Source organism: Salmo salar, chromosome ssa14 (assembly GCF_905237065.1).
Source record: "Salmo salar chromosome ssa14, Ssal_v3.1, whole genome shotgun sequence".
Lineage (NCBI taxonomy): Eukaryota > Metazoa > Chordata > Actinopteri > Salmoniformes > Salmonidae > Salmo > Salmo salar.
In genome coordinates, this window is record NC_059455.1 from 27,175,309 (window position 1) to 27,201,791 (window position 26,483).

At 41.5% G+C, this 26,483-nt stretch overlaps 1 protein-coding gene across 4 annotated transcripts in view; it reads left to right on the top strand.

The window, feature by feature from the left end:
* LOC106569190 (5'-AMP-activated protein kinase subunit gamma-2) overlaps positions 1–26,483 on the top strand; it is a 50,153-nt gene that overhangs the window by 725 nt on the left and 22,945 nt on the right. For 2 of the 4 annotated variants that reach the window (XR_001320451.2, XM_014140284.2), the window contains exons 2-3: positions 1,709–1,780; positions 10,419–10,686. Coding sequence is in view for 3 of the 4 variants with exons in the window: in XM_014140284.2 (XP_013995759.1) it covers positions 1,709–1,780; positions 10,419–10,686 (340 nt within the window). In the remaining variant the exon portion in view is untranslated. Of the gene's footprint in view, positions 1–1,708; positions 1,781–10,418; positions 10,687–15,398; positions 16,384–26,483 lie in introns of those variants that run through there. The other 2 variants (XM_014140285.2, XM_014140286.2) reach the window with 2 other exon arrangements.

Here is a 26,483-nt window from a genome sequence, read left to right on the forward strand (position 1 = left end):
AATTCTTATTTTCAATGACGACAACAGTGGGTTAACTGCCTTGTTCAGGGGCAGAACGACAGATTTTTACCTTGTCAGCTCGGGGATTCGATCTAGCAACCTTTCAGTTACTAGTCCAAACGCCCTAACCACTAGGCTACCTGCCGACCCAGCATCAAGTCTTCAAAACATGGACTCAACCACTAGTGGTTCTGGGGGGGCAGTGCCCCTGTGACAACAACTTTGGATCCCGTTGTGGCCCCCATAAATGTGGAGTATGAAATAATTTTTACATAACTAATTTTTGCTATCATTCTTTTTTTTACATCCTTTATTAGACAGTGGCAATGATGATGATTATGAACATGGTCTTTTTCCTGCTAATGCCTGCAATACAGTGAAGAAAACGATATGACACAATAACTTCTAATGTAACTGGCCCCTCTAACAGTACAACTGGCCCCAGCTTGGCCCCCCCAGTTGAAATGGTCTAGAACCGCCACTGGACTCAACATCAGCTATTCACTTGATTTTGGGGGCGAAATGTTCACGTCTATGCACATCTAAATTTCAGTGTTAATTTAATAAAATAATAAATGTCAAATTTCATGTCAGACCTGAAGCCCATCCCATACTCAGACTTAAAACTCATCCTGTACTGGTCTATTTACACAATCCAAATACCACTGAGGTCTCTTTTTCATTCCTAAATGCACCAGCATTGTTATTCAGTTACTGTTATTCAGTTATTGTTATAATCAGTAAATGTTTAGAACAATTATTTCCAATCTAGTGGGCTTATGGGCAATAAGGTATCTGTTTTTGTGTGAGAAGAAAGAGGAAGCTAGGGAAACAGCTGGAAACACACTGCTCTGGTCTGCTCTAAACCACTGAGTCATGATGCATTGTGTCCCTGCACCGTAACTAGGGGCAACAAAGAAGCGAGAGAGAAAGTCCTGATTTTATTGGATTTCAGAGTATTACTCTGGTTTCCCCTTGCATCATGTTCTCTCTGCTCAAATGAACCAAATCACTGATCGCATTGGCATCACATCAACCTGTTTAACCTGAAACAATGGTGAGCAGTGAGCACTGTGTACAGTCTGGTTAAACCAGGCTAGCATCATTATGGGGTTTCTTTGTTTCCCCAGACAATATCTGATAATAATCATATATTTATACTATGTGCATTATCTAAGCAGAGCAAATAGGCCCTACGTTATTTGAATGACAGTGAATTATTACCGTCGGTGCTGACTGCTGCTACATTCATGTTGCTGCACCTCATTGGTATTCTTTGGATGGCATCCATTAGATCCATGCAATCACATGCCTTCCCATGCCCTCCCAGGAGTAGTGCATGGATTAAACATGCCTCTAGATGTGTATACACATCTCCTTCTCCATGCAATTACATTTGTTTATTGCTACGAATTATTGCCTTTTTTCCTTTTTAAACATTGACATGCAGAACTTGAATGTTATACAGTAGACCTATACGGAAAGGTAGGATACATGTATTTCCTGGTCATGCCATGCCCCAGTAGTGGTTTAACACGTTTCTCCTCTTTCAGAGCTTTACATGTCTTGCCGGAAGCAGATTGTCCAGTATTAAAGATTGAACCTAAAGCTGAAAATGACAGTTGGGTCCAATCAATCACTGTCTGGATGTAACATCAATAGTCCATTTTTCTTGTCAAAATTGGCTAAAAGCCTTCTCTGTCTGCAGGACGTAAGTGCATTCGCCTTCCCCATACTGGACGGCAAGTCTGGAGGCTCGGGCAAGGATGGCTATCCAAATGTAAATTGTCTTTTCTTCATACTCGTGGTTACACACAATTAAGTTATTCTTGACTGACAGCATTGCGCTTCTCACCTTTACCCTTAATTTTAAAGGCCCAGTGTGGTCCAAAACATGATGTTCCTGTGCTTTATATATATTTCCACACTTTGATGTTGGAATAATACTGTGAATTTTGGAAAATTATGATAATGCCCTTTTAGTGTAAGATCTGTTTTGAAATTTCAGCCTGTTTTGGTGGGATGGAGTTCTGGCCTGCCTGTTGACATCAGCAGATGGTAAATTAGTTAATAGACCAATTAAGAAAGAGTTCTAAACCTCTGCCAATAACAGCTAGTTTTCAGTTTTCCCCTCCACTCAGACCACTTCCAAACAGTCTGATCAAATTCTTGCTTGAGAAATTGCTCTTTGCTAAGAAGCTATTTTTGTTTTTCTTTGACCATTTTAATTGAAAACAATCACAGTAAGGTATTTGTTACCCAGAAATTATTTGATATTGAAATAAAAACTGCTGCACTGGACTCTTTTTAATAGTTTTAAGTTATCTGAGCACTGTGTTTGGACACAGGCAGTGTGACAGACATTGTTCCGGAGCCCTCTGATGTCATGAAAAGCGCTGAGTGGATGGAGTGCCGTGGTACTTCTAGTTGGGTGGGTAGACGTCTGATGATGATCCATGGAAATCGATGTCACATGACAGTGAGTTTGTAGACGTAGTCGTCTCTCTGGACATAATGAAGATTGCTCTGCTCAGTAGCAGGAGCTCAGCATTATACTGAGACATGGGTGTTTAAAATAGTAGAACGCATGCTAAGTTTCAAAGACTGGTTATCAGCGATGTAGGGCTATCCCGTCTAATTAAAATCTTGGTCGCCTGAAAGTCGTCTGTTTTTTGTTGTTGACCAATCTATTTCTCAAAATGTTTAAACGGATTTTCTCCGTATATGGACACACCCTATGTGTTTTAATAAAATCAACTATATGCATTGAGCTTATCTGATCCTTTAAGCTTACGGTTTGATTCCTCGAGGGCGCCAGAGATCTAGATAATCAGAAGAAAAAAAAACATTAACCTGACCCAACTATTCTCTTAACGCTCCTACTGGCTTTTGCAGATTCTGCTATTACTCTCCTGAAGTTGCCAGTAATGGGCTACACGAGGAGTCGGCAACCGTTCTCATGTGGAATGCCAATTTATCTTAATTTCTACCGATCTGCGTGCCAGATATGGTTTTGATATGCACATTTTCGTGAAACAGTTTCCTTAAATTTACAATAATGTCTTCATATCTCAATCATTGTCATGTGGTTAATCACATCTCTATCCAGCACCTCAAATGTTCTACTGCTTGAGCTCCATTTCCTCTTTATAGAATATTTTCTCAAAAGTATTGTGGAGCTCCTGCACCTAAATATAAACAGTACCAGCACCCAAAATGAGTCCCAGAACCTATTTCAGTCCAAGTCAAGCACTGATAAGAAGCCTATTTTATGACATTTCCATTGGATCAGAGCTTGACATTTTTAACCTTCATGCTGAGTGGTTATCGAAAGGGAGAAAGCTGGGAAAAAAATACTTTGAACTTTTGTAATTCTCAATGGATGTAAAAACAGACTTTGTTTGCTTGCTGTTTCAGGTGAAGAAACATTACTTTGAGAAGCTCCACAGGTCATTAGTGGTGATGCGTTAAGCCAATCAGAAATACTATCAGATCCCCAAATGGGCACATCCCCAAATGGGCACATTTGCGCGCAGGCCAGATAGCCTATAGGCCTACTTCTAAACTCAGCAAAAAAAAGAAACGTCCTCACTGTCAATGTCTTTATATTCAGCAAACTTAACATGTGTAAATATTTGTATGAACATAAAAAGATTAAACAACTGAGACATAAACTGAACAAGTTCCACAGTCATGTGACTAACATAAATTGAATAATCTGTCCCTGAACAAAGGGAGGGTTCAAAATCAAAAGTAATAGTCAGTATCTGGTGTGGCCACCAGCTGCAATAAGTACTGCAGTGCATCTCCTCATGGACTGCACCAGATTTGCCAGCTCTTGCTGTGAGATGTTACCCCACTCTTCCACCAAGGCACCTGCAAGTTCCTGGACATTTCTGGAGGGAATGGCCCTAGCCCTCACCCTCCGATCCAACAGGTGCCTGACGTGCTCAATGGGATTGAGATCCGGGCTCTTCGATGGCCATGGCAGAACACTGATATTCCTGTCTTGCAGGAAATCATGCACAGAACGAGCAGTATGGCTGGTGGCATTGTCATGCTGGAGTGTCATGTCACGATGAGCCTGGAGGAAGAGTACCACATTAGGGAGGAGGATGTCTTCCCTGTAACGCAAAGCATTGAGATTGCCTGCAATGACAACAAGCTCAGTCCGATGATGCTGTGACACATGGCCCCAGACCATGACGAACCCTCCACCTCCAAATCGATCCCGCTCCAGAGTAACTCGGGCAGTTGTTGTTGCCATCCTGTACCTGTCCCACAGCTGTGATGTTTGGATGTACCGATCCTGTGCAGGTGTTGTTACACGTGGTCTGCCACTGCGAGGACAATCAGCTGTCCGTCCTGTCTCCCTGTAGCGCCGTCTTAGGCGTCTCGCAGTACGGACATTGCAATTTATGGCCCTGGCCACATCTGCAGTCCTCATGCCTCCTTGCAGCATGCCTAAGGCACGTTCACACAGATGAGCAGGGACCCTGGGCATCTTTCTTTTGGTGTTTTTCAGAGTCATTAGAAAGGCCTCTTTAGTGTCCTAAGTTTTCATAACTGTGACCTTAATTGCCTACCGTCTGTAAGCTGTTAGTGTCTTAACGACCGTTCCACTGGTGCATGTTCATTAATTGTTTATGGTTCATTGAACAAGCATGGGAAACAGTATTTAAGACCTTTATGTTGAAGATCTGTGACGTTAATTCGTAGAAATCCAAATATCTTTGAAAGACAGTGTCTTGAAAAAGGGAGGTTTGTGTGGGCTCAACATTGACAGGAGCGCGCCAAACAAAAGACAATTACTAAATTCACAGAACTATTAAATGGAATTCAATAAACCAAACCTTGTTTCTCACAAGTGTAGTGTAGGTTGTGCACTCTGCAAACAATGTGCCACTCTGACAATGAGAAGAGAAAGACTGAAATAATACTGTAGCAAGTCAGGGCAAGAATGGACTCAGCAGAAATCAGGGCATTCTTCCACGAAGCGCAAGAAGTATGAATGCCCTGACTTCTGCTGAGGCCATATCACCGTAAATGCTCCATGGCCAATGCATATGTCGGATTAAGCATGCACCTAGATGCACAACGCACTTCTCTCTCCAGAATGCGCTCTCTCCCGCCAATTTGTGCACATTCATAATTTTATTGTGACTTGTTTGATTGTTAGTGTATATCAATTCTCCATTACATATATCACCAGCAGTACAGTTACTGTTAATTCCTAACTCTACAGTGTTTGTTACAGTCATTTTATTTTAATGCATTCAATATTATTATTAGCTTGTGGAATGCTACCCTAAACGTTTTACCAAAGTTAAACAATTTAAAGGCAATGCTACCAAATACTAATTGAGTGTATGTAAACTTCTGACCCACTGGGAATGTGGTGAAAGAAATAAATGTATTTGGCTGAAATAAATCATTCTCTCTACTATTATTCTGACATTTCACATTCTTAAAATAAAGTGGTGATCCTAACTGACCTAAGACAGGGAATATTTACTAGGATTAAATGTCAGGAATTGTGAAAAACGGAGTTTAAATGTTTTTGGCTAAGACTCCTGAACAGGTAATCAAATGGCTACCCAGACTATTTGCATTGTGAGCCCCCCCGCAACCCCTCTTTTTATGTTGCTGCTACCTCTCTGTTTATCATATGCATAGTCACTATAACTATACACTCATGTACATACTACCTCAATTGGGCCGACCAACCACTGCTCCCGCACATTGGCTAACTGGGCTATCTGCACTGTGTCCCACCTGCCAACCCCTCTTTTACGCTACTGCTACTCTCTGTTCATCATATATGCATAGTCACTTTAACCATATGTACATACTACCTCAATCAGCCTGACTAACCGGTGTCTGTATGTAGCCTCGCTACTTTTGTAGCCTCGCTACTGTATATAGCCTGTCTTTTTTTAACTGTTTTTATTTCTTTATCTACTTATTGTTCACCGAATACCTTTTTTTGCACTATTGGTTAGAGCCTGTAAGTAAGCATTTCACTGTAAGGTCTACACCTGTTCTATTCGGCGCACGTGACAAATAAACTTTGATTTGATTGTGTATGTAAACTTCCGACTTCAACTGTGTGTGCCTTGAATTCTAAATAAATGACCGACAGTGTCACCAGCAAAGCACCATCACACCACCTCCTCCATGCTTCACTGTGGGAACCACACATGCAGAGATCATCCGTTCACCTACTCGGCATCTCACAAAGAGACAGCGGTTGGAACCAAAAATCTCAAATTTTGACTCATGAGACCAAAGAACAGATTTCCACCGGTCTAATGTCCATTGCTCGTGTTTCTTGTCCCAAGCAAGTCTCTTCTTATTGGTGTCCTTTTAGTAGTGGTTTCTTTGCAGCAATTCGACCATGAAGGCCTGATTCACGCAGTCTCCTCTGAATAGTTGCTGTTGAGATGTCTGTTACTTGAACTCTGTGAAGCATTTATTTGGGCTGCAATTTCTGAGGCTGGTAACTCTATTGAACTTATCCTCTGCAGCAGAAGTAACTCTGGGTCTTCCTTTCCTGTGGCGGTCCTCATGGGAGCCAGTTTCATCATAGCGCTTGATGGTTTTTGCGACTGCACTTGAAGAAACGTTCAAAGTTCTTGAAATGTTCCGCATTGACTGACCTTCATGTCTTAAAGTAATGATGGATTGTCATTTCTCTTTGCTTATTTGATCTGTTCTTGCCAAATAGGGCTATCTTCTGTATACCCCCCTACCTTGTCACAACACAACTGATTGGCTCAAACACATTAAGAAGAAAGACATTTCACAAATGTACTTTTAACAAGGCACACCTGTTAATTGAAATGTGTTCCAGGTGACTACCTCATGAGCTGGTTCAGAAAATGCCAAGAGTGTGCAAAGCTGTCATCAAGACAAAGGGTGGCTACTTTGAAGAATCTCAACTATAAAATATATTTGTATTTATTTATTTAACTTTTTTTTTAAATATATTTTTTTACTTTTGGTTACATGATTCCATATGTGTTTTGATGTCTTCACTATTATTCTACAATGTAGAAAATAGTAAAAATTGAAGTTAAACCCTTGAATGAGTATGTGTCCAAACTTTTGACTGGTTGTGTGTACCGTGCGTTTGGAAGGTTTTCAGACCCCTTGACTTTCTTCACATTTTGTTACATTACAGCGTTATTCTAAAATATATTAAATCGCTTTTTTTTTCTCCCCTCATCAATCTACACACAATACCTCCATAATGACAAAGCAAAAACAGGTTATATGTATGTGTTACTGCTCAACTAAAACTCTCGGTTGACCAACAGCCTGAAGACCAAACAATCGACCAGTTGTCTAATTGGGGTCAGCCCTACAGAGATGTTTAGACAACTTCTTGGTTGTGCAATCTCTTACTATATGTGTCGTCTTTGGTTTTGAGTTGGTAGCGGTTTCGTTTTGCTTCTTCTCACTGAGTGAGAATTTTTACTAGCCTTCTATCATGCTTTTCTACAAAGCAAGCTTCTCTTCCTTCTCAGTCTTTTACATTGTCTGAGTCGGTCTTTAAGTGCTTTCAGTAGTTATTTTCCCAACAACCTCAGTCTTTTCTCTGAATTATAGGATTTGATTCCTTCTTGATATATTTTTTTTCAACTGTGTGTAGTGAATTAGTGCTTGCAAGAAAGACATCTCACTTGTGCATGTGACCATAACTTAACTTGAACCACCGGTCTCTCCTCATGTTTTGAACTAGCTGATAAAACTCTCCAATCTGACTAGCTTGCCTAAACACGCTGTTGCGCAATAAGAAAGTTTGTTGGCAAACAGAGAAGTAGGGTGTGGGCTGTCTCTCTCAGATTTGTCACAGGATTGGCCAAACAGAAATGTCTGTAGAGTAGGGCCAGTCTTAAGCTAATATCATGCTCAAACATTGTGGAAAGGAAACTAGAGGCTCAGGACAGATTTTGTGATATGTTGTACAGTACCAGTATATCTGGACCAATAGGGAATGTTTAGAGAAACTTCTCCCAAATTCACTGTAGGCGTGGTTGTAATTTTCTCTTGGCAGTCCTTTTGAGTTCATAGCCTGTTTTCTGTCACCTAAACACTTCTCTGCAATATTTTACTGTTTCATCTAAAAACACTGCTAGTGTTTTATCACAACATTTTCGCATTCACTTATTAATATACAGTAGCACAATCCCCAATAGGCTTTAGCTAATAAGTGTATGAAATGTCCCACTTTTACCCATATATTTTTTTGCAACACAGGCTGTTGCACTGCTTTTTCACTGACCGCCAGGTGCGGCTTAAAATTAGGCAGCCTTACTCTGTGAGTTTCCCCTTCAGACATGTTTGACGGAGCTCCTTCTCAGTCTCAATCTAGCACATTTACCCACAACACAAAGCAATGCTTTAACCTGTTTCCCAGATAGGCAGTCCACTGTAAGCTAGCTGGTGTCCTACAGTCAATTGGCTCATTCATCCCCCTCCTCTCCCCTGTAACTATTCCCCAAGTCGTTGCTGTAAATGAGAACGTGTTCTCAGTCAACTTACCTGGTTAAATAACGGTAAAATAAAAAAAATCTGTAATACTATTAAACACAGGGGTTAATGTTCTTGGTCACTGCAATGGAGTTCCGTCATATGGGATTTAAAAAATGTATATATTGAAAAGGACTGGAATAGGTTAAACTTGAAGTTTAATGGGGGCCCCCCCGAGTGGCGCTGTGGTCTAAGGCACTGCATTGCAATGCTTGTTGTGCCACTAGAGATTCTGGGTTTGAGTCCAGGCTCTGTCGCAGCCGGCCGCGACCGGCAGGCTCAGCGTCGTCCGGGTTAGGGGAGGGTTTGGCCGGCAGGGATGTCCTTGTCCCATTGCGTACTAGCAACTCCTGTGGTGGGCCGGGCGCAGTGCACATTGACAAGGTCTCCTGACACATTGGTGCAGCTGGCTTCCAGGTTAAGTGGGCATTGTGTCAAGGAGCAGTGCGGTTGGTTGTGTTGTGTTTTTCGGAGGACGTACGGCTCTCGACCTTCGCCTCTCCCAAGTTCGTACGGGAGTTGCAGCGATGAGACAAGACTGTCACTATCAATTGAATACCACGAAAAAGGGGTAAAAAAAATCATTTGCAGTTTAATACATAATAATCCCTAAAAGCATAATGGTCTTAACCTCTTCCATGAAAAAAAGTCAACTGGTCCCTGCAGACAATCAATCTTAGATCGACTTAAAGGAAAATACCACTCAAACTATATTTTGGTATTTGTTTCATTAGTCCTCTGATGCAACCCTAAAATGTTTTTCATGTCAGCAATCAGTTTTCAAGGTACAGAACTTTCAAAATACCAGGAAGTGCCACCGTATGTGTTTTTTATTTAGGGTTTAACCCCTGTAAACATCTCTGGACCTGGGTAGTCAGAGCATTGTGAGGAATCCTGTGTCACCCCCAGGTGCTCTGTCATTGGCCATCTGGCCTTATCGACCCCTAAAACCAGCCAATGGTGTTATTGGCTGGATAGAGCTCACAACATGATACTTCCTTGTGATGCTACCAGTGTTGGAGTAGTGAACTCTGTAGTTCAACTAGTAATTGAATTAAATTTGGTAGTAGCTTGGTGGTAGTTGAACTAAATTCATATCTAGGTAGTGTTTTCAGTAGTTGATTACTGTTTTTGCCATGTAGCAGTGTAGCTAACTACTGGAACTCCACACTATTTTTTTTGCAAAAAGAATATGGGTGAAGTAGGCAATTTCATTTTTTGGGACCAGACCTGCCTAGTTCCTACTTGAAACAGTTTTTGTGTTCAATAGGCTAAATTACACCTTCTGTTATCATATGACCCCAAAGTGAACAGTTCTTGCAATTTGTAGTCTGACATTTTCAGAATTACATATGATAATTTTTCACAAAGTAGTTTAGATGTAGTGATGAGCTACTTTTTCAAAGTAACTTTAAATAAACAGTGTTTTTTTTCTTAATGGTAACTTTAGTGTAGCTTAACTTCTTCCAGTGTGAAGTAATTGGTAGCTTGGTAAACTATTTTTTTCAGAGTAGCTTCCCAACACTGGGTGCTACTACTGTATGCATGCAGTTCCACGGGGTAAGGTCACATGGTTTCATATCTCAGACAGAGAAGTGACTTCACCCAAGCCGTGGGCATCTCCTACAGACTGTCAAGCCTTATATATTCCACTCAGGCGCTAATGCATTATAAATCAAACAGATTGAAATTGTGAGGTGAAACATTTTTATTTAATGCTAATGTGGTTTCTTTGACTACAGTCCACAAAGCCTCTGTCACAATATTCCCAGGTGTCAATATATCATTCTGCTTAACTGTATAGTGACACATCGTGCATAAACAAACAAGGTATTTGCATGAGTGTATGTCAATTAAATACCTTCCCCTCTCTTCTATCTCAGGGAGAGGTCTGCAGCCACTCTGTCAGCCCAACTAAAGGACTCTTTGTGAGGGGTGGTCCTGCCGGTGTCAGCCAACCCTCCAGTCCCATGGCTGCCCCTGCCCAGTCCCGGATCAGCCCTGGCTCAACCAGAACCATTTCCCCCTACCCCTCCACCCACCAGGTCCCCTCACCGCCCAAATCCCCCCGTTGCTTCAGTGGTATATTCCGCTCTTCGCCCAACTCATCATCCAACTCTAGCATCAAGCTCTTCTCTAGGACCAGGAAAGGTAATACAAATAAATGTATTTCAAAGAGCCGACTGGTTTCCTGTATTTGCTGAAAAACCTCAAGGCAGGAAGTTATCAGCATTATTGTGGTCTTAGACTTTGAGTTTGACAGAATTATCAATGACTGAATTATGTGCAGACACACTGTAATAATATGGAATAAATACCATAGCAAACACCGATAGCTCATCAAAAGAAAACGGTCACAAAATGGTAAGACCCTAGACAGTCCTAGCGCATTAGTGCTAAAAAGCCCTGCCAGAGCTGTAGGGGGCAGCAGTCCCCTTCTGGAAAGCAAACACAATGCAAACATCTATCTTTTTGCCATGTCCTGAGAGCCCAGTGACCCATCATGACCAAGACCATTCTGGGTCTTAAGTTTAGAGAGGGCCATACAGTATTATTAGAGGACTGCAGACAGATGTGCTTCCTTCCTTATTTAGACTCTTATCAGTTTCAACAACTTCCTGTTGGGGTTAAAAGAAAGAAAGTGACAACATAGAGGGCTTTGTTTAGCTTATGTTTTCTGGCCTTCATGGGTGGACTCTAAAGCCAGAATGCCATATTGTGTTGCTGGCCTCTGGGATTCATTGAACTAGTCCAAGCACATGTTTTCTAGCTAATATCCATAGAAGTATGAATTATTAGGACTTAAGGATTAAATTTACATTGTGAATGATACTATTGCATGTGACCACCAAAGTTAAGAGTCAACACGCAACCCTGTTAGTAATGTTGCTTAGTATTTACTCTTTAAAACATTACAAAGGCCTTGGACTACAGACACAGTACTAAAGGAAACTGTAGATTTAAAAATAAATGAACAGTTATGACTGTTTAAACCAGTGTCATGATTATGACTGTGTTATGTAGCCTTTGACTTTAGGTTTCACGTTAACTGTTACCAAATTAATGATTGGTTGGAAGTGATTTGTTAGTTAACCGAAGGACTTAAGCTCTTCAGTCTCAGTACTTGTATAGTTAATGGTCTAATTAAAATCAATCTGTTGTGCATAGAAATACTTTGGTTAAAACACCTAAAAGGGGAGTCATTTTCCCTGGCTGGTGTTCACCCATTCTTCCCAGTTCCTATGAAGAGTTGTTTGGCAGCTTATAACGGAACGCTCCGTCTGGGGCCAGGCCTTAGCTTGGGGCAAGCTCTGTTTTTTTCCTGAAGATTAATATGGGTCACCAACAGTACTGAAACTCATACACTGACTGGGGCCACAACTGTTGAAGGTTCATGGTGTATTTAAACCATTGTTGTCATCGAGCATCAGTTGCCACAAGGGTGTGCTATGCCCTGTTAATTGAATGTTCTCTTCCATCCATCACAGTTATGAGAAATTGTTTGGGGCTTGGATGTCAAGAATTCAATATTTTCAACAGGGGTTTATATGCATGGCATCTATTGACTTTTTGTTTTTATACTATAATATAATAAGCTATTTGTACTTCAAGGTAATTTCAACATTCATGGCTTCATCTGGAAATGTCCAGACAGACTCGAACAAAGCTCTTCAGACATGCAGGCGCACCCCCCAACCTGCATTCTGTGTGTGTGGTCAGTAAATTAAGGAAGTGGGTAGTTTTTTTTACAAATTGAGGTCAGGGCTTTGTGTTGGCCAATCCAATACCTTGACTTTGTTGTCCTTAAGCCAAGAGAAGTCTAGAGAAAGAAAAGGAAATGCTCAGATTTTTTTATCCCTAGTTTATGTAACCCCAGCGTAAAAACAATTGAGGTGTCATAGGAGCAGGTCAAAGTTAACACTGACTGCATCTCCACATTCATGCTCTGCTGAACTGTTTGACTTGTTTGGGCTGCTCAGTTGCATAACCATTTTAATGGATCTGGGGTAGTGTAGAAGCCAGTCAGTCATACCTAACTGGGTCATCACAGGGTGTGTGGTGGTGGGAGGGTGTGTGGAACCCATCTGATCAGATGACTCCACAGCCGCCAGGCCAGACCAGGGAAAGACCTTGGGGGCGTCCCTTCAGTCAGCTGAGGATGGTTGAGGTGATCTGGGGCTGGGATCAGCACTTTTTAAAGGTCAGTCTTCCTGAGTTAGCTACAGTACTGGGACAGTGAACTGACCTAGCTGTCGCTCTGCGAGGCAGAATGTTCCACTAGAAGTACATACAGTGCCTTCAGAAAGTATTCACACCCCTTTACTTTTTCCACATGTTGATGTAATACAGCCTGAAATTAAAATGGATTACGTTTGGGGGTTTTTGTCACTGGCCTACACACAACACCCCATAATGTCAAAGTGGAATTGTTTTTCATTTTTTTTAACAAATTTAATAAAAAATGAAAAGCTGTAATGTTTAGAGTCAATATGTATTCAACCCTTTTGCTATGGCAAACCTAAAGTTCAGGAATAAAAATTGAACAGGTTGCATGGACTCACTCTGTGTGCAATAAAAGTGTTTAACATAATTTTTTTTGATTGACTACCTCATCTCTGTACCCCACACATACACTCTGTACCCCATTATCTGTAAGGTCTTTCTGTCGAGCAGTGAATTTCAAACACAGATTCAACCATAAAGACCAGAGGGCACCTATTGGTAGATGGGTATAAAAAAATATATATAAAAAAAAAGCCGACATTGAATATTCCTTTGAGCTTGGTGAAGTTGTTAATTCCACTTTGGATGGTGTATCAGTACACCCAGTCACTACAGCGATACAGGCGTCCTTCCTAATTCACTTGGAAACTGCTCCGGGATTTCACCATGATGCCAATGGTGACTTTAAAACAGAGTTGAATGGCTTTGATAGGAGAACTAAGGATGGATCAACATTTTAGTTACTCCACAATACTAACCTAATTGACCGAGTGAAAAGGAAGCCTGTATAGAATAAAAATATTCCAAAACATTTTGTTTGCAACAAGACTCTAAAGTAATACTGCAAAGAATGTGGCAAATCAAATGACACTTTGTATTCAGGACAAAGTGTATGTTTAGGGCAAATACAACACATCACTGAGTACCACTCTATATTTTCAAGCATAGTGGTGGCTGCATCATGTATGGGTATGCTTGTAATCGTGAAGGACTGGGGAGTTTTTCAGATAAAAATAAATAAATAATAATAAATGGAATGGAGCTAAGCACAGGCCAAATCCTGGTGGAAAACCTGCTTCAGTCTGCTTTCCACCAGTTATGGGGAGATTAATTCACCTTTCAGCAAGACAATAACCTAAAACACAAGGCCGAATCTACGCTGTAGTTGCTTACCAAGAAGACAGTGAATGATCCTGAGTGGCCGAGTTAGTTTTCACTTAAATCTATGGCAAGATCTGAAAAAGGGTTCTCTGGCAATGATCAACAACTAATTTGACAGCGCTTGAATTTTGAAAAGAATATTGTGCAAATGTTTCACAATCCAGGTGTGGAAAGCTCTTGGACTTATCCAGAAAGACTCACAGCTGTAATCACTTCCATAGGTGCTTCTACAAAGTAATGTGAATACTTAAGTAAATGAGATATTTCTGTATTTAATTTTCAATAAATTACCAAAAATGTCTAATGTTTTCACTTTGTCGTTATGGGGTATTGTGTGTAGATGGGTAAGAAACGTCTATTTAAATTCAGTCTGTAACACAACAAAATGTGAAATAAGTCAAGGGGTATGAATACTTGCTGAAGGCACTCTTATGACACCTTTTGGTTTTTATATAGATCAGGGATGAGCAACTTTGATGGGGGTGGGGGCCACAAAAACGATTTATCATGAGGGGCTGCAGTGTCCCCCTCCCACATTTTAGCAGCCCCCCTTGTGACAGCGAAGGTAAAAAAAAAAAAACAACAACGCTGTTTTCAAGTTCAGTCAATTATGCACATTTTGCAATGGGGCGTAGAGAAAATGTTGCAGTTTTAAAGCAAGTTTGCTGCAATTCTACACGTTTTGCCCAAGGGTGGAGGCAAGTGTTTGCTGTGTTCTTATATGATAGCTGATGATCAATGGGCCCACCCCGGTTGGTAATTCAACATTGCTTACCACAAGTTTACATAGCTATACTAACTTGGTATAAAAATATTTTAAAGTACTACTTAAGTTGTTTTTTGGGGGGGTATCTGTACTTTACTATTTTTTTTTGACTACTTTTACTTCACTACATTCCTTAAGAAAATATTGTACTTTACTCCATACATTTCCCTTGACACCCAAAAGTACTCGTTACAATTTGAATGCTTAGCAGGACAGGAAAATAGTACAATTCATGCACTTATCAACCAAACATCCCTGGTCATCCCTACTGCCTCTGATCTGGTGGACTCACTAAACACACACATGCTTTGGCTTTCTGTAAAAAAAGAAAATGGTACCATCTGGTATCTTTACTTTTACTCAAGTATGGCAGTTGCGTACTTTTCCCACCACTGCTTACCAATCTAAAACAATTTAGCTGACATGGACAAATTGAGTGACTGCTGATGCACAACAACATTTCGAAATAACACCTTGTGTATTCTATTATTGTAACTTATTTTTTTGTGAAATTGATCCACGTGCCTACATAAGGGGGGGCTTGCGGGCCGCCAGTAGCCCGTCCCTGATTTAGATATAGTGTTATGAGTATGTACACGTGAAGACCGAGACAGATGTGAGTGATGATTTGAACGTGTTCTTTGGGGTTAAGGGGGACGCAGACACTTAGCCAATCACTTTGTGTGTCCCTCCCGGGCTGGCCTCCTTTTACAGGCTGCTGAAACGCGTACTATTTTAGACGCCACCCACAGCTGCACCTGCCGCCACTACTAGAGCTCTGCAGAGAGAGGAGCAAAATAGAGCCGAGCGCGAGAGACAGTCTAACCAGAACAGAACAGAAGGAGAGGAGGAGCAGAGTGAAATTCAGCAGAACGAGAGAGTGAGTGAGCGAGAGGAAGAGAGCCTGTGTGTGCTGTGCTAAACTGTGCTACGCTGTGCATCATCACTTGGGAGTGTTGGACCTAGTCTCACATAGGACGTGTGGAAATTCTATCTTTCTTTCCCTGCTTGTGAGCTGCCACAGACACCAATACCCTGAGAGCTTTCTGGACTCACTGAGACATTTTAATGAATGAGCTTACAGAAATAAGAAAATATCAGAAGAGATCCTTAACTTTCCAAGAAATGCAAGCATGAAGACCAACCATGTCTAAATGACAGATGGCACATCAATGGGAAGGAGAAGAGGCATCTCTTAACAGATCTACTCAGGAGAACAAAGACGACCTTCATCTAAGATAGCCCATTGACTGAAGAGGACCCTCCAATCCAAAGCACATCCTGCTAGGAAAGGTTCAGCTCTTTCCAGAAGACCAACACAAGGCCATCTAGAGCTAGAAGAGTAGCCTTTCTCATGAGACTTTCAATAAGCTTGTGACTGGTTGGGAAAGACCCTTCCCTGGACATATCTTTAATTTCATTTTGGCACAGATCTTGTAATCTTTAACACATTTAGTTTTATTCTATTTATAAACATGGATCAGACGGAGTAGCTATTTCGTCACACATTTGGGTAGTGGTGCCCTACAGTTGTGACTCGTCCCGGATGGTCATGGTCCATATTGGGTGTTGAAACCATCGCTTTAACCCGCTGGTGTCCATGAAGAGGTTCGGCAGCCTGAGGAGGAGTAAGAAGCGGAAGGAGCAGGACCTGCTAGCGGCAGGAAGACACCAGTCAGAGCCATCATGTCTGCCTGGTAATGTCTGTGCTCACATGATCACACTACTTCAAGTGTCTATAAAAGTGTGTAACTGCGGAGTATATGATGGGCCACAAGCCCTAAGACAGTGCATGTTGAACGGAGAGGAGAAAGAAACACAAGGAAATCAAGCTGCAGTGGCAGCTGTACAGAACTCATCCAAAGGGCTTTGACTTCTCAAACAAGGCAGAACGCCAGTAGTGGTGTGTGGGTAAAATCACTAGGGAAGCCTAGCCATGGGGAAAAAGTAATATTACAACATGTGTTGTGATAATTGCGTTGTTTGCTCTGTAACCGGTTAGTTCATATATATATATCACACACACTACTGTTCAAAAGTTTGGGTCAATTAGAAATGTCCTTGATTTTGAAAGAAAAGCCCAAAAAATTGGTCCATTAAAATAACATCAAATTGATCAGAAATACAGTGTAGACATTGTTAATGTTGTAAATTACTATTGGGGGGGGGGGGGGGGGTTAATGGAATATCTACATAGGCATACAGAGGCCCAGTATCTGCAACCATCACTCCTGTGTTCCAATGGAACGTTGTCAGCTAATCCAAGTTTACCATTTTTAAAAGGCTAATTGATCATTAGAAAACCCTTTTGCAATTATGTTAGCGGAGCTGAAAACTGTTCTGATTAAAGAAGCAATAAAACTGGCCTTCTTTAGACTAGTTGAGTATCTGGAGCATCAGCATTTGTGGGTTCGATTACAGGCTAAAAATGGCCAGAAACAAAGAACTATCTTCTGAAACTCGTCAGTCTATTCTTGTTCTGAGAAATGAAGGCTTTTCCATGTGAGAAATTGCCAAGAAACTGAAGATCTGGTACAACGCTGTGTACTATTCCCTTCACATAACAGCGCAAACTGGCTCTAACCAGAGTGGAAAGAGGAGTGTGAGGCTGCTTCAATAAATGGTACCCGCAAAACGCCAGTCTCAACATCAACAGTGAATAGGCGACTCCAGGATGCTGGCCTTCTAAGCAGAATTGCAAAGAAAAAGCCATATCTCAGACTGCCCAATAAAAAGAAAAGATTAAGATGGGCAAAAGAACACAGACACTGGACAGAGGAACTCTGCCTAGAAGGTCAGCATCCCGGAGTTGCCTCTTCACTGTTGACGTTGAGACTGGTGTTTTATGGGTACTATTTAATGAGCTGCCAGTTGAGGACTTGTGAGGCGTATGTTTCTCAAACTAGACACTAATGTACTTGTCCTCTTGCTCAGTTGTGCACCGGGGCCTCCCACTCCTCTTTCTATTCTGGTTAGAGATTGTTTGCGCTGTTCTGTGAAGGGAGTACTACATAGCGTTGTATGAGATCTTCAGTTTCTTGGCAATTTCTCGCATGGAATAGCCTTAATTTCTCAGAACAAGAATAGACTGATGAGTTTCAGAAGGAAGTTCTTTGTTTCTGGCCATTTTTAGCCTGTAATCAAACCAACAAATTCTGATGCTCCAGATACTCAACTAGTCTAAAGAAGGCCAGTTGTATTGCTTCTTTAATGAGAACAACAGTTTTCAGCTCTGCTAACATAATTGCAAAAGGGTTTTCTAATGATCAATTAGCCTTTTAAAATGATAAACTTGGATTAGCTAACAAAACGTGCCATTGGAACACAGGAGTGATGGTTGCTGATAAGGGGCCTTTGTACGCCTATGTAGATATTCCATAAAAAAATCTGCCGTTTCCAGATACAATAGTCATTTACAACATTAACAATGTCTACACTGAATTTCTGATCACTTTGATGTTATTTTAATGGACAAAAAATGTGCTTAACTTTCAAAAACAAGGACATTTCTAAGTGACCCCAAACTTTTGAACGTGTGTGTGTGTGTGTACAGGCCTAAGGTCGAGACAATAAGAAGACAGTGGCAGAATAAATTTAACCACATCTTTGTTTCATCACAAAACCGGAGAGCAACATCTGTCTGGTGAAGTCCACAAAACATATTCATGGTCAAGCAAGTGAATGTTTCCACTAAACAACTACGGATTTAGAACCACAGAGTTACCGCAAGTCACAAAGAAAACAGGTGCTGCTTCCGCTATACAAGCATAACTTCAACATTTCAACATCATCTAATCGCCTATGCTTAGTCTAATACAGTGACAACTAAAAGATACCAAAAACGATTTAGTCCAAACAACGTAAGCTAAATATGATGCAGCAGTCCATGGCGCGAATGTGCACGTGTACGGATGCAAGTAGAAAAAAACGTGTTGACTCACCCTACTTGTGGAGAGATGGCAATTCCGTTCTCCTCTTTCTTGTTGCCTAAACACCCTTTTAGTTTTTGTTGCCCTAGGCTACCTGGCTAAAACACTTGCTCGTTAGGCTAACTTCCTTTCATGGGCAATGATGCGCCAGGCCAGCTAATTAACATTAGCATACTACATCTAGCTTCCATCCTCTCAGGCCAGGGGCATAATGTATGCATTTATGGTTAGATCAGAATCACTGTTACAATCATTGGCCAATACAGAGAATAAAGTAAACCCACATGTCCAAATCCCTATCTCCATCCATGGCTAATTTAGGAAATTAACGATTTTGGTTAGCTACCTAGCTAGCTAGCAGCTGAACCATTCACAACTGAACTCACTCAGTTTAGCTCAACAGTGATTGGCTATTATTTTATACTTTTTTTTATCAAGAGAGGCCAAATGCTTGCTGGCTTCCCTTGCATTGAATGCTATGGGCAGCAACAATGTCATTCTCTTTTTGACCCGACAGCATCAGATAGATGGGCTACACTTACTGAGACAGAGGGCGCTGTTTCGTTCGCTTGGATACTTTCTCTGGTGAGATTCATTCAGCCTCTTGAAAATTGAAGGACTTTTATGAAACATAGAGACGAAAGACACATTATTTGTATGCTTCTTCTTGGTAAACATTTTTGGGAAGCCTGGCTTCCCTTGAAAACCATGCATATATCCTACTGCAGAAACCTAACACAATATCATGCCCCGTCACCTTATTAATTCGGCCACTTAGATAATGAGCAAGTTTAAGTTAGGGGTTTCATTAAAGCAGAAATCTTTGTTTTTCACGCAGGAAAAAATATTAAATGCATAAATATCTTGCTGCATTTTGTAACTGCAGATCTAAAATGCTTATTGTAATTTGTGCTCCGCATCAGACACATTTTGTGCTTCGGTTGTACTTTTCCACTCGGCTGACAATTCACGAACGGGCATTCTATCAGCAGACGGCGCTCTGACTGATATATATATATATATATATATATGTAGCTACTTTTCGCTGGTACTTTTCTCAGTGTAGCCAGCCTACTTTTCTCCGGTAAAATGCCAGATGAACTTTTAAGCAAAACATTAGGAAATGTAGCTGGCTATGTTATTTCTATGATAAACATTAGAAATATTATGGTCATGCATTTTTTTTTTTGCAAAAAGACCTTGCTTTTTCTTTGCAAGGTCATTTACTTGTGTGGCTGCCAGCCAAATAGTGTTGCACTTCTGTTGTCATCTGATGACAATGAAGCTATTTTCTGCAGAATGTGTGAAGGAAAACTATAGTTGCACGTCCTTGATCACTCTATTGAAGCAAAAATACACTTGACATTCAATAAACGTGACCCCTGTCAATACACAGCTGGACTCACCTGCTCCAGCTTTCTCCTGTTGTGCTATTTACAAACAAACACATGACTGTTTCAACCGTTCTGGGGAACTATGGTAAGCTTCATAATGTCAAATAATGTGACTGGTTAAATGAAGAGCAGAATCTGCTTTATCTCCCAAATATTAAAATGTATTGAAAAAGGTGGATTATTAATCATGGAATATCAGTCAGACTCAGTCAGAATAAATGTTTCTTATCTGAGCAGTTAAATTTATCCTCTACTGATTAAATAGTAGTACAGTATCTACAGCATCCATTTTGTAACAAGTGCAGTAAGGTAGACATCACTCTGACCCCCTGTTTATCCGGACAGTAAAAACAGAGCATTCATTTTGTAATTAACACAGTGCCTACATATAGGGGCTGCTGACAGCTCAGAGGTATTTATGACTGGTGTCCCTCAGGTTTTAGACAGGGGGCTCTTGTTTCAGTCGCATACTACACATCCTTATAAAACACCTAAAGTAGAGAGGATTAGTGTGTTGAGTGAAGCAGTAGCCAGGCATATGGGCGTGTAACTAAAACTGCAGCTAGAAATTGCTGTTATCTTGGAGCGTTATACATTTGTGAATATGTACATTTGTAGATTGTATGAATCCAATGTAACAACAACAATACAGTGAGGATATGAGAAATAGCCTAGCGGTTAGAGCGTTGGGCCAGTAACCGAAAGGGCGCTAGTTTGACTCCCAGAGCTGACAAGGTGGAAAATCTGATGTGCCCTTGAGCAAGGCAATTAACTGTAATTGTGGAGACCCTGGCCGTGACCCTACTCTGAGTGGGATATGGAAAAAACATATTTCCAATTCACACATCTGTACATGTGTGAAATAGGACAAATGTAGGCACCCACATTATTATTATTATTATTATTATTAAATATGGCAATATTGGATATATTTCTGGATATATTATTTCTTCTTAAAATGTGAGTACAAAATAGAATGAAATATACTTCCAGTATTGTATAAAAAACACAACAGTAAACAAACGTGTTTTGACTTTTTAGATGAACTCCTAAATCAAGATTGATCTCATTTGTTTTCTGGACTAAATAGAATGGTAATTGATAGTCCTTCTACTTGAACATGGTGATAATCCAACACCGTTATTCTTTGCCCACATTGGCTAGTCTCGGTGGAATCGTCGCTGCTCTATTTTGGAACGTTAAACTATATGAAAATAGACAGTGGCCCGGCTGGCGGCGGTGTCGCCTCTCCTTCCAGAGTCTCAGGGAGAGGGCCGCCTGGTATCAAGTGTCAGTCGGTGATGCATCAGGAGACATGATGCTTAAGTCAATATATTGCATTCAATGCAAAAACATATGTGGCAGACAGACGTATACAGATGTATAGCCAGCAGCATACCACCCTGCATCCCACTGTTGGCTTGCTTCTGAAGCTAAGCAGGGTTGGTCCTGGATGGGAGACCAGATGCTACTGGAAGTGGTGTGGGAGGGCCAGTAGGAGGCACCCTTTCCTCTGGTCTAAAAAAATATCCCAATGATTGGGGACATTGCCCAGTGTAGGGTGCTGTCTTTTGGATGGGACGTTAAACGGGTGTCCTGACTCTGAGGTCACTAAAGATCCCATGGCACTTATTGTAAGAGTAGGGGTGTTAACCCTGGTGTCCTGGCTAAATTCCCAATCTGGCCCTCATACCATCATTGTCACTTAATCATCCCCAGTTTACAAATGGCTTGTTCATCCCCTGTAACTATTACCCAGGTTGTTGCTGTAAATGAGAACATGTTCTCAGTCAACTTACCTGGTAAAATAAGGGTTAAATAAAAAAAGAATAATAAAATAAATCATTTCTAAGTTTCTAGAACTGCAATATATAGTTTCTTAGTTTCTAGAACTGCAAGACCATTGTGTCCAATGGAGGTCAAATGTGCTTTTGGACCAATTGACTTCAAATTTCATATGCCAGGTCATGATGGTCCCTTGGTCACACATGTATAATTTGGGAAGATTCAACCTTTTTAATCCATCGAAACTGCCCCTACAACCCCCAATTATGTCAATTCTTATTATCACAGGAAATTCAATGACACTCTTTAAGGGACACTCTTTAACAATGCCGTGAGTTTCAAGTCTTTACGTTAAGAATTTACCATTCCACAGAGGATGGAACATGGAAGACAGTGTTTCCGTGTAACTGCAGCGAGATAATGAAAGACCATGTTGAGGATGAATTAAGCCACTTCCTATTAACACAGGGCATCCCTATAAGGTCACAACGGGGTATGTTAGCTAGCTATATCACAGTCCACTGGGGCATCATGGTTATGTAAGCAGTGTAGGTGATGCTTTTCTATGGAAGAAAGACCTTGTTCTCTGTGGGACCAAGTTTTCACTGTGAAGAGTTAATTTGACATGGTCAGGTGTAGGCTTGCGTTCATCGGGAGCGTCTGCTGAATGATCCCATACTTGAATTGTATTTCTAGCCTCAACCGTTCTGCCAATGTCACTCAAAAGCACCTTAAATCAGCTTCAAGTGAGGCATACCTTTCTGCCATGTAGTGTTAATAATTGTTAATTGGGTTAGGGTTATGTCTAAGGTTGAGGCCCTAAACCTAGCTTCATGTTCACTCCCGACTGAAACCTAAACCTAGCTTCATGTTCACTCCCGACTGAAACCTAAACCTAGCTTCATGTTCACTCCCGACTGAAACCTAAACCTAGATTCAAGTCCTCATCCCGGCTCAACCGGTTCTTAACTGACTTGCATAGTTAAATAAAGGCAAAAAAAATATATATATATATATATATATCCCTAACCCTGGCCTTTTCTCAATTAGATTTGCCCACCTCCTGCTTCCTTTCTAATCCGTCCTCTCTAGCCTCCTTTTGGAAAAGTTCCAAGTTAATCGAGGAGAGTGAACATGGATGGAAATGCACTTCTTCACTCGCATGTCATCAGGCAAATGTCCTTTTACAGGGGTGGATCCCAAAATAAATGTGTAAAGTGATCAAAACAAATGAAGTTAGTTGTGAAAGACATTTTAGAGAGAAACCAATAAGTAGCATATTGATTTTAAACGTGTGCATGTTTTTCTACTCTGACAAAACAAAAGCTGACTCAAAGGGTGTGTAGCAGATTTCAAAGCACTGATACACATGAGCATCCTCGATGAAAGGTGGCTATCAAGGGGGGGAGGGACACGCTTCTGTTTGCCTACTAATGAATTGACACATTCCTCGACCACTTATCGGTTACCTGGTCATGGAGGAGAGAGAGGACAGAGGACGCTCTTTTGCCCTAACGAGAATCTCCCCCTAGCTTAATGTCCACATCCCGGCTCAACCCTAGCCCTAACCCTAGCTCTCACTACTGGTGTCCCCAAGGGCTCGATTCTAGGTCCTCTTCTCTCTATACATGAATTCACTCGACTCTGTCATATCCTCACATGGTCTCTCCTATCATTGCTATGCGGATGACACTCAACTATTTCTCTTCTTCCACCCTTCTGACACCCAGGTGGTGACACGCATCTCTTCGTGCCTGGCAGATATCTCAACTTAGATGTCGGCCTAACACCTCAAGCTCAACCTCGATAAGACGGAACTGCTCTTCCTCCTGTAGAAATCCTGGCCGCTCAAAGACCTCTCCATCACGGTTGATACCTCCAGTGTCGCCCTCCCAGAGTGCAAAGAACCTAGGCGTGACCCTGGACACCCTGTTGTTTTCTGCAAACATCAAAGCAGTGACTCACTCCTGCAGGTTCATGCTCTACAACATCCATAGAGTACAACCCTACCTCACACAGGAAGCGGCGACGGTTCTAATCCAGGCACTTGTCCTCTCCTGTCTGGACTACTGCAACTCGCTGTTGGCTGGGCTCCCCGCATGTGCCATCAAACCCCTCAACTTATCCAGAACGCTGCAGCACACCTGGTTTTCCACCTTCCCAAGTTCTCTCATGTCACCCCACTCCTTCGTACACTCCACTGGCTTCCAATTGAAGCTCGCATCCACTACAAGACCATGGTACTTGCCTACGGAACAGCAAGAGGAACTGCCCCACCCTACCTTCAGGCTATGCTCAAACCCTACACCCCAACCCGAGCACTCCATTCTGCCACCTCAGGTCTCTTGGCCCTCCCATCCCTTTGGGAGGGCAGCTCCCACTCAGCCCAGTCCAAGCTCTTCTCTGTCCTGGCACCCCAATAGTGGAACCAGCTTCCAATTGAAGCTAGGACATCTTCCGAAAACATCTGAAACCCTACCTCTACAAACAGTATCTTAAATAATCCTCCTCCTCAACTTGGTTGAATCCTAGCCTTACCTTTAACTTCTTGTTCACATCCCACCTCAACCCTAACCCTATGGCTTGAGTTAGGGCTGAGCTGGTATGTGAACATGAACTTAACCCTGTCTGTCTCTGTCTGTTTGAGGTGGAGGTTGAAGAGAGGAGGGGGAGAGAGATTAGGGGAGAGAGGGTGGGAGGAAAAGGAGGTAGCAAGAATGGAGGGGGAGGGAGGAGAGGGAGAGGGAAGGAGTGAGAAATAAGGGAAGGAGGGTGGATGAAGAGTAAGTAGAAAGAGCGATAGGGTGGGAGAGAGGGGATTAGAGAATAGAGAGAACAGCTATAAAAAACGACAGACTATCTGTCTTAGTTTATGCCCGTCTTTCACCAATTTACCCATTGCAGCTTTATCACCAAAAGTTTTGCCTTGAATGCAATGTATTGACTTATGCATCAATACCCTTGATGCATATCTATGCCTCAGTATTCTTGATGAATTTCAATTTTGATATGCATCTTTTTGCATTGAATGCAATGTATTAACTTATGCATCATGTCTCATGATGCATATCTTTTTGCAAAAGCATCACAGACTGATGCTTATCAATGACATCTTGTTGCAACGGGTCATCACACTGGATGCTTGGGATGTTATGGATGGTGGCCTTTGGGATGTCTCACTGGATGCTTGGGGTGTTACGGACAGTGACTTTGAGTGACACTTTGCCATGAACTGCCCCTGATTTTAGCCCCAGTCTGACATGGGAACATTGGAGGAAGGGGTTATGTCCCTAGCTGTCATGATGATGTAAACCCATATGTAACAATAATTATTCATCATTTGATGGGTGCTTATATTTGTCCTATTTAGATGCATGTGTGAATTTGAAATGTGTTTATTTCTATTTATTTATTAATAATGTTTTTTGCATATCCCCACTCCCGAGACACCCTTGGAAATTGGGGCCACGACCATTCTCAGTGGCGATTCTAGAGCCATTAGGGTTCAGTGCATTGCTCATGGGCACAGCGACAGATGTTCCACTTTGTTGGCTCTGGGATTCGAACTAGCAACCTTTTCAGTTACTGGCCCAACGCTCTAACAGCTAGTCTAACTGGCGCCCATGTGTGAAGCCATATGGTGCTATGTTTAGTTGGTCTGGTCCCATACTGTATGTCCTGTTGCCAAGTCTTCTATGGTTACAGCATGACCATAATAGAGTATGGCATGTCAACGATAGAAAAGTTGTCTATAGCACATGGGACGAGGCTAGAAGAGTTGGCTTCTGGCATGTGTGACCCCTTTATAACGTTTGGTTATAGATCTTTTGAGTCAAGACAATGTGGTATAGTTATTTAGCTTGTTTTAAACATTACAATTCATATATAACAATTTACCCCCACACACCCCTCTTGTTGGTGGAGAGAATTTTGCAGGGTTAAAGCTTATTTCTGGAAATTCTACACATTTTGTCATGGGGTGCAAAGAACATTTTTGCGGTTTTTAACCAATTCTATACATTTTACCATGTATAATGTGTATTCATGTGATATTTGAGTGACAAAAAAATTCCAACAATATCTATGGGCTAAAAAACCTAAATAAAAAAAAGTTATCTGCCATGGGCTAGTTGGTCTGGACATTTCTGACCAGTTATAAATATCTCTCTAAGGTCTGTAATGACTGACATGACAAGAGGAACTGATGATGCACTACCCTATTTTAAAAGTGCACTAGCCTAATGTTGAGGCCAAACGGCATTGAGACACATGCCTTTCTCTTAACACCTAATGGAAAGAACACTGGCCAATATGACTCTGTCATCATCGTAGTTTACCATTGCCCTTTACACACAAAGCTTCTGTGTTTTCCAAATGTAGCGTGAGTAATTTGATATGTTGATTTTTAGATGTCAGTTTACCATCTGAGAGGCCCGTCTGTAACGTCCAAGGGCCTGTGCTGGTCAATGGACTAGAGATTGACGAAACACTGGTATAGATTACTCTAATATCTCCAATATCCCTAGTGGTGTATTCCCCCTCCCCTACCTGTGTGTTTGGGTGAGGAGGAGCTCCCTCCCTGTTGTCCCCTGTGTTATATTCTCCTGTGGAATGTGCCACAACAGCATGGCTAAAATAAGACACCAACACGACTGAAGAGGGGGCTGGTATTAGCCAGCTAAATGTCAG